At 48.5% G+C, this 8980-nt stretch overlaps 1 protein-coding gene and 1 pseudogene across 1 annotated transcript; both read right to left on the minus strand.

Annotated features, from left to right (window-relative positions):
• Positions 1–374: 374 nt before the first annotated feature.
• LOC145802430 (uncharacterized) lies at positions 375–1970 on the minus strand. The gene is made up of 2 exons (XM_082895144.1): positions 1476–1970; positions 375–407 (listed from the first exon to the last, which is right to left on the minus strand). The coding sequence occupies exons 1-2, from the start codon at positions 1968–1970 to the stop codon at positions 375–377; spliced, it is 528 nt and encodes a 175-aa protein (XP_082751270.1).
• Positions 1971–8240: 6270 nt separating this feature from the next.
• On the minus strand, positions 8241–8976 carry LOC145802431 (cytochrome P450 CYP749A22 pseudogene; annotated as a pseudogene).
• Positions 8977–8980: the final 4 nt, after the last annotated feature.

Consider the following 8980-nt stretch of genomic DNA (forward strand, 5'->3'; position numbering starts at 1 on the left):
AGGCTTTGAAGTGGTCGGACTGGCCGAGGCTTTGAGTGCTCGGTCTGGCCGAGGCTTTGAGTGCTCGGTCTGGCCGAGGCTTTGAGCGCTCGGTCTGGCCGAGGCTTCGAGTGCTCGGTCTGTCCGAGGCTTTGAGTGCTCGGTCTGGCCGAGGCTTTGAGTGCTCGGTCTGGCCGAGGCTTTGAGTGCTCGGTCTGGCCGAGGCTTTGAGCGCTCGGTCTGGCCGAGGCTTCGAGTGCTCGGTCTGGCCGAGGCTTTGAGTGCTCGGTCTGGGCGAGGTTTTGACTGCTCGGTCTGGCCGAGGCTTTGAAGTGCTGAGGCTGGCCGAGGTTGTGAAGTTTTGAGTTGCTGTCGGTGGCAATGTTATGGGATCGTCATACAAACATTTGAATTATGACAGTGTAGATCTGCAATCGGAATTTGCTTTATATATAAAGAAAAGGGGAACACAACAATATTGGTAATACAAAAATATGAACTTATTGATAGTAACGCTTCAGATGTTCTGCATTCCAGGGATGGGGCAGGTCTCGGCCTTCCATGTCTTGGAGTCGGTAAGTGCCTGGTCGTGGTCGGGCTTTGACGATGTAGGGGCCCTCCCATTTGGCTGCCAGTTTGCCCTCGGCTGGATTCTTTGTGGCGAGAGTCACTTCTCGTAAGACAAGATCCACGACGGAGAATTCTCGAGGTCGGACTCGGCGGTTGTAGTGTGTTCTCATTTTCTGCTGGTAAGAAGCCAATCTGACAGCAGCGGTTTCTCTGAGCTCTTCGATTAGATCGAGGTGTGTTCGATGGAGCTCTTCGGCTGAGGCCAGATCCGGGTGTAAAACCCTAGGAGTGGGGAGGCCGACCTCTACCGGGATAACCGCCTCAGCGCCATATGTTAAGCGAAAAGGGGTTTCGCCGGTGGGGGTGCGAGCAGTGGTTCGGTAAGCCCAGAGTACATTGGGCAGTTCCTCGGCCCAAAGGCCTTTAGCAGCTTCGAGCTTGGTTTTGATGATTTTGAGAAGGGAACGGTTGGTGACTTCAACTTGGCCGTTTGCCTGGGGGTGACCGGGGGAGGAGAAGCACGGTTGGATCTGGAGATCTGCACAAAATTTTCTGTACTTCGCGTTATCGAATTGTTTGCCATTGTCAGAGATGATGGCTTGAGGGATGCCAAATCGGCAAATGATCGATTGCCAGATAAACCTGGTTGTGTTCCGCTCGGTGATTGTGGCAAGGGGTTCAGCTTCGACCCACTTGGTGAAGTAATCGATGGCAACGATTGCGAATTTGGTCTGACCTCGACCGGTGGGAAGGGGACCGACCAGGTCAATCCTCCATTTGGCAAACGGGTAAGGACTGCAGAGTGTGATTAACTCTGTAGGAGGAGCATGAGGGATGTTGGCGAAGCGTTGGCATTTGTCGCATTTGAGCACGAAATCAGTCGTATCCTGACTGAGTGTTGGCCAAAAATACCCAGTACGGAGTACCTTCTGGGCAAGGGACCTGCCTCTTGAGTGATTGCCACAAATCCCCTCATGGATTTCCTGCATTACGTAAGTTGCTTGTGCTGGATTGAGGCAGCGTAGGTATGGCCGGGAGAAACCGCGTTTGTACAATATGTCGTCGATGATGACGTAATTGGACGCTCGGGATCGGACTTTGGAAGCCTGCTGCTGGTCCTCTGGGAGTGCTCCTGTGGTCAGGAATAGGAGGATGTCGGATGCCCATGGGATAGGTTCATTTTGAATGTGTTGTATAGCTTGTAGACTCGGTGAAACGGCCGGGTGGTGTAGGTATTCTATGCGGACGTCATGGCTGAGAGTAGGATGGTCAGCTGAAGCCAACTGAGCCATTTCGTCTGCTTTGGAGTTGTCTGCCCGAGGAATATGTCTGATGTGGAAGGTATTGAAGAGGCGAGCAAGAGGGAGTGCCAGGTCTCTGTAGGCTCGCATCATATCGTCCTTGGCGTCAAAGTCCCCCATCATTTGACCGACGACGAGTTGGGAGTCGCTGAAGACTCGGAGGTGGTTGACCCCTATGTCCTTGGCGAGGCGGAGTCCTGCTATTAATGCCTCATATTCGGCTTCATTGTTGCTTGCTTCAAACAGGAAACGGAGGGCACATTTGAAGTGACCGCCTTCAGGAGAGGTGAGGATGATGCCGGCACCGCTTCCTTCTCTTCGGGACGACCCATCAACATTGAGGGTCCAGGAATGAGGATCTTCTGGCTCTGTTAGAGTTGGTAAGGGCGGGGGTGTGGTGGTCGGGGTCGGTTTAGTGAATTCCATGATGAAATCAGCTATAGCTTGCCCTTTGATTGCTGTCCGAGGGCGGTAAGAGATGTCAAACTGGCTGAGTTCTACTGACCACTGCATCAATCTGCCTGAGAGTTCCGGTTGCTGCATGACCTTCTTCAGGGGCTGGTCGGTGAGGACCACTATGGAGTGGGCTTGGAAGTATGGGCGGAGTCGTCTAGAGGCAATGACCAAGGCCAGGGATAGTTTTTCCAGCAAGGGGTAGTTCTGCTCCGCGCCCCTGAGAGCTCGGCTAATGTAATAGACCGGTCGTTGGACTGAGCCATCTTCTCGGAGGAGAGCCGCACTGACTGCGGTTTCGGATACTGCTAGGTAGAGGAAGAGAGGCTCACCCGTGATTGCTTGAGAGAGAAGGGGGGGTTAGCCATGCATTGCTTTAACTGTTGGAAGGCCTCTTCGGACTCAGTTGTCCATTCAAAGGTCTGCCGAAGGACTTTGAAGAAGGGCAAGCACTTATCTGTCGCGCGGGATATGAAGCGGTTAAGGGCTGCCACTCGGCCGGTGAGCCTCTGAACTTCTTTGACCGTCCGAGGTGACTGCATCTCGACCAAGGCTTTGATCTTCTCAGGGTTAGCTTCGATGCCGCGTTGGCTGACCATAAAACCCAAAAATTTGCCAGATCCTACGCCGAACGCGCATTTCTCTGGGTTGAGCTTCATCTGGTACTTACGCAGGGTGGTGAAGGTTTCTCGTAAATCAGTGAGGTGGTCGGAGGAGTATTTGCTTTTGACTAGCATGTCATCGACGTAGACTTCCATATTCCGGCCTATTTGGTGATGGAAGATGGTGTTAACCAGCCGCTGATAAGTGGCCCCAGCATTCTTCAATCCGAACGGCATTACCCGGTAATGGTAAGTACCGCGGTCGGTAATAAATGATGTGTCCTCCTGGTCGGATGTGTGCATTAGGATTTGGTTGTACCCAGAGAAGGCATCCATGAAGCTGAGCATTTGATGACCGGCGGTGGCGTCGACCAACAGATCTATGCGAGGGAGGGGGTAACTGTCTTTAGGACATGCTCGGTTCAAGTCCGAGTAGTCGACACAAAGCCGCCATTTGCCATTGTGTTTTCGGACGAGGACCACATTGGACAACCACCTAGGATAGTCCACATTTCTGATGAATTGGGCCTCGAGGAGTTTGTTAACTTCGGCGGCTATAAGGGTGTTGCGCTCCGGATGGAAGATGCGCTGCTTCTGGCGGTGGGGTCGAAAATGAGGTTCGATGCTAAGGCGATGGGTTATGAAGGAGGGGTCGATGCCTGGCATGTCAGAATGAGTCCAGGCGAATACATCTCTGTGCTCGGTTAAGAGGGCAGTAAGGTCGGCCTTGGCTTGGAGTCGGTAAGTGCCTGGTCGTGGTCGGGCTTTGACGATGTAGGGGCCCTCCCATTTGGCTGCCAGTTTGCCCTCGGCTGGATTCTTTGTGGCGAGAGTCACTTCTCGTAAGACAAGATCCCCGACGGAGAATTCTCGAGGTCGGACTCGGCGGTTGTAGTGTGTTCTCATTTTCTGCTGGTAAGAAGCCAATCTGACAGCAGCGGTTTCTCTGAGCTCTTCGATTAGATCGAGGTGTGTTCGATGGAGCTCTTCGGCTGAGGCCAGATCCGGGTGTAAAACCCTAGGAGTGGGGAGGCCGACCTCTACCGGGATAACCGCCTCAGCGCCATATGTTAAGCGAAAAGGGGTTTCGCCGGTGGGGGTGCGAGCAGTGGTTCGGTAAGCCCAGAGTACATTGGGCAGTTCCTCGGCCCAAAGGCCTTTAGCAGCTTCGAGCTTGGTTTTGATGATTTTGAGAAGGGAACGGTTGGTGACTTCAACTTGGCCGTTTGCCTGGGGGTGACCGGGTGAGCGGGTAATTGGCTGCCGATCTTGGCGGTTCTGATTGGATTGGTGGGATCAATGTTGACTTCAACAAGTTCCTCTACAGGTTCACCTCTGACCAGCTCGTCCTCGTCTCGGACGTCAAGCCCTTCGATGATCATGGCCTTTTTTAGCTTGACTTCTTTGAGTGAGGCGACATAACACTCCCTGGCTGTGGTTTGTTCGCCTTTGACGGTTCCGACGCCGAGGTCGGTGGAAAATTTCATGGCCAGATGGTACGTGGAAGTGATGGCTTGGAAGGTATTTAGGGCTGTGCGGCCAAGGATGATGTTGTAAGCGGAGGGGCAGTCGACCACGAGGAAGGTGAGCAGCTTAGTGGTCTGCCGCGGGTGCTCACCGATGGTGATAGGCAGATCGATGGAGCCGATGGAGGTCACTCGGTCTCCGGTGAAGCCGACCAGAGGGGTTTGGAGAGGGGACAGGCTCTCTTCCCCAACCTTGAGTTGGCGGAAGCAATTGAGGAAGATGATGTCCGAAGAGCTGCCGTTGTCTATGAGGACTCGTCTGACTTTGTAGTTGGAGAGGATGGCGGAAATGACAAGGGGGTCATCGTGTGGGTAACGGACTCCGGCACAGTCGGTATCAGTGAAGGTGATGGGTTCGATCCATTGTTTTGACTGTTTGGGTGGTCGGTCCACCGTCATTACTGATTTGTCTGAGCCTTGTCTGATTTTTCTGAGTTCTGCCTTCTGGGCGGAGCGGGATGGCCCCCCGCAAGCAAGGCCTCCTGAAATGACTCTAATTTCGCCGACTGGTGGGGGGGGATTGCCCGGAGGTCGAGGCTGTGGTGGGGGGCGATCGTGGCCTTCGTTTGGTGGGGCTGGATTGCGGGGCGGTGTGCGTCGGCGATTGTTCCTGGGATGGTCAGTTCTTTGTCGCTGTGGGGGACGGGGGTCTGTGAATCGGCTGAGACGGCCCTGGCGGATGAAGGTCTCGATCTGGTCTTTGAGGTTAATGCACTCGTCGGTGGTATGGCCATGGTCTTGGTGGAAACGGCAGTATTTGGACTGATCTTTCCGGGTGGAAGGGTTTCGGGATGGTAGGGGCCATTTGAGGGGGTAGTCCCGCTGGATCTGGTTTAGGACGTGACCCATAGGGGAGTTGAGAGGGGTGTACCGCTCGAACCGACCGGGCGGTCGGGTCGGAATCGATCGGTCAGTTCGGGGGGGGTGGTCATTATACTGGGCGGTTCTGGGCTCGGAGTCTTTCCTCTTCTCTCTGGGAGTCGGATTTTTAGGGGTCGGCTCTTGTCGAGCGGCCAGGGAATCTTCAGCATTCATGTATTTCTGAGCTTTGGATAGTAGGGTTGCCATGGTGGTTGGGGGGTTTTTGGAGAGGGAGAAGAGGAAGTCAGACGACCGCAGGCCAGCCATAAAGGCGGTGAGGATGACCTTGTCGTCATTTTCTGCTACTTGAAGGGCTTCGGTATTGAAACGGGTGACAAAGCTGCGGAGCGACTCCCCCTCAGTCTGACGAATGTTAAGGAGCTGGGTGGCCGGGCGCCTCTGACGCTGGGCTCCAATAAAATGGCTCAGGAAGGAGTCACTGAGGTGTTGAAAGGCGGAGACGGACTCCGCCGGTAGCTGGCTAAACCACAGCCGAGCTGATCCCTTTAGTGTCACTGGAAAAGCTCGGCACATGATCTCATCAGGAAAGGCATGGAGGACCATGAGGGTGCGGTAGGTTTCCAGATGGTCGACTGGGTCCGTCGTGCCATCGAAGGAGTCAATGGTAGGCATCTTGAATTTGGCAGGCAATGGTTTGTCGCGGATGGAGGCAACAAAAGGTGAGTTGGCGGTGGCCGAGGGCTTGTGCTGGATGTTCTGCATGACCCCTTGTAGTTGGAGTTTCATAGCTCGGATTTCAGCGTCCCAGAGGGGGGTGGTGTCGCCATGGTCGGCCAATGGAGGCTGGACGCTGCTAGCTTCCCCCTCAGGGGTCAGTACTGCAACCGGCGGGCGTGGAGGTGGTATGTTTTCATGTTGGGGAGGAAGGTGCTGCGAACCTTCTGGGTTAGGTGGAGGGGGCTGTGGAGCGAGATGGTCTGGGGCTGTTTCTTGGTTGGGTGGAACGTTTGGAGGTGGAGCGGGGGGGTTTCTTTGGAGTAACGCATTGATCAGGGCCTGGTTTTGCTCGGCCATGCGGTTAATGCTGTTGGTGAGCTCGATGATGTATTGTGGTGGATTGATCGGGTGGGAGGGGTCTGTTTGGTGGCCGGAGGCATTGTGGTGAGAAGCCATGGACCTAGTCGTGACCATACACCTAGATGGGCAAAAAGGAGAGGTGATAGTGAGAAGGGAGGGCTCCGGCGGTAGTGAACACAACTACCGCGCGAATAAACCAGTAACTTCCCACAGACGGCGCCAACTGATGATGTATCGATTCCCGGGTGGATGGGTCGGACCGGCCCAGGTTCTCCAGACTCCGACTCAAAAAGGGGGCTCCGCCAGATGACCTGCAAGCAAGTTCAGGGGGGGAACGGGGTAGTCCCCCAGTGAACCCTCCGGTGCAAGAATTAGAAGAGCAGAGTACGAAAAGACTGTATATCGAGAGATCAAGAGAGAGAGAAACTTAACCTTCTTTTCTTCCTCTTATCCTTGCTTATATCCTTTTGTCATCATTTTTCCTGTCTCTTGTGACGTGCTTTTTCCGCCGAAAGCCTGTGCCATAGCTCATCTTGTTTAGGGTGATGGAGGCTCTGTTCCGGCGGGGAGTGCTGTCGTAATAAATGCTGTGATGGGTTGCATTAATGGTGATGTGTTGTGATAATAACTCTGCAGATCTTTGTCTGCTGATGTGGCCCGTGTCCCACCTGCCGTGTGCCTAAATGCCGTTGACCCTTCATGCCTAGGTGGGCTCCAGCTGTTCTGGGCCTTGTCACCCAAGCAACCGGGTTGTGCCATTGGCCCCAAGCACTGGGTTCGGGGTGGTTTACCGTGGGCCGTGTGCCTTGTGGGCCTATCCATGTCATAACTAAAAAAATCGCATTCTCAAACAAGGCCTTTAGTGATATGCTCGAATTAACCACTCGTTTTCTTTTGTTAATAATTTAATTTTTATATGATAATCATCCTGACTTAAAAAATGGTGACACATCTCCCAAGATTATATTAAATAACTAAATCAACTACATTTAATTGTTATCCCCACTGAATTGAAAGAAAAGCTAAAAAGTTAGTCAGTCAAATAACAGAAACCCAGCAAGTTAATGAATTTGGAATTCTCTTGTTTCATTTTTTTTTTTTTTTTGGGAGAAAATTCTCTTGTCGAAGATTTGTATTCTATTGTAAGAATTTTTTATCTTGATGAAATAATATTATTTCAATAAGAAAGAAAAGAAATAGAAGAAAATTTAGAGGAAAATATTTTCTAATGATTAATTTATAAAAAAAATATTCACCTTGCTTGGTTTTGGTTTTATAAAACACTTTTTAAAAAAATTTATTTTTTCTTTTTCGTATTTTTTTTATTTTCACTGATTTTTTTTAATATTTTAAGTATTTTTTTAATTTTTAAACAGACGTAACATAAATACACTTAAAAATTATAATATTTGTAAAAAAAAATCTTTAAAAAATTTACTAAATACCAAAAATATTAAAAATATATATGAAAACTTAGTATATTTTTCATATTTTTGTGTATTTATTATTTTTTGAAAATATTTTTCACAAATATTTTACTATTTAGATATATCTAAGTAAGGTACATCTAAAAAAATAAAAAAATAACTTAAAATTTTTAAAATATTCACTAAAAATAAAAAATAAAAAAAATAAAAAACACAATTTCTAAAAAACTGAACTCACAAAACTGAAACCAAACACACTAATTATGATTTATAAATTTGGATATTGTTTAATGTGGTCCCTTGCATTTTATTGACCACGTCATATGATTGATGCCACTTTTATTTTAGGAAGCATTGACACTAATATCTTGCAAGCCCATCAAATGCAGTACTTCTTCCATGTATAACACCACATCCAATTGTATTGAAATTTGATCACATTAGGATCACTGTTAATAAGATCAAAATTTAACCAAAATAAATTTACCTGAGGATAGGAAGCTTGATTTTGAAAACATTTCTCGAAGTTATCATACCCAACTTCGTCAACATCTCAAATATGTCTTTCCCTTTCAAATAACTGCTCCCAAAAGCTGTTCTCGAAATAACTTCTGATGTTAATACTTTAAACTCTTCAAACACCTCAATTTCTTCGCCTTCATGTTGCTTCCACCTTTCTAGCATTATCTCTACACTGGAGATCATAGTCGGAATCATATTCTACACAGTACATATACACCATTGTTTGTGTATTGTTAACTCCATATTCACAAAAATTCCTATTTTCATATATGTAATTTCTCAAAAATTAAAAATTATTTGGTAAGAATGATGCATTATACAAACTTTATTGGAAAACTATTATAAAAATTAGAAATGAGAAAATTAAACTATAAGTTATTGAAGTGCATGCAACACCAGTGCCCTCTTTGCAACTGGAGATGATTTACACTATACACCAACTTGCAATTTACTGATTTACAATTAATTTATCAATTTTTTTATTTTTATAATATTTTCTCACCCATAATTTAATAATAATAATAATAATAATAATAATAATAAATAACTAATAAAAACAAGATTGGTAGAAGCATACTTTCAAGCTCTCTGCATGGAAAGCATGGTTGGCTAACTTCCGTAACTTTGACCATTTTTCACCTTCTGATGTCACGAGGCTGCTGCCTAATAGCTTCTTTAAGTAGTCTTCGAATTCCATTTGC

This window comes from Camellia sinensis, chromosome 11, assembly GCF_055761805.1.
Source record: "Camellia sinensis isolate YWXY chromosome 11, ASM5576180v1, whole genome shotgun sequence".
NCBI lineage: Eukaryota > Viridiplantae > Streptophyta > Magnoliopsida > Ericales > Theaceae > Camellia > Camellia sinensis.

Excerpts from the sequence above, each read along its gene's own strand:
- LOC145802430 (XM_082895144.1), bottom strand. The coding sequence starts at position 1,970 with ATGGGGGACTTTGACGCCAAGGACGATATGATGCGAGCCTACAGAGAC. Across the intron at positions 408-1,475 it reads GCAGGTCCCTTGCCCAGAAG|ATCTACACTGTCATAATTCA; the intron begins GTACTCCGTACT and ends TTCCGATTGCAG.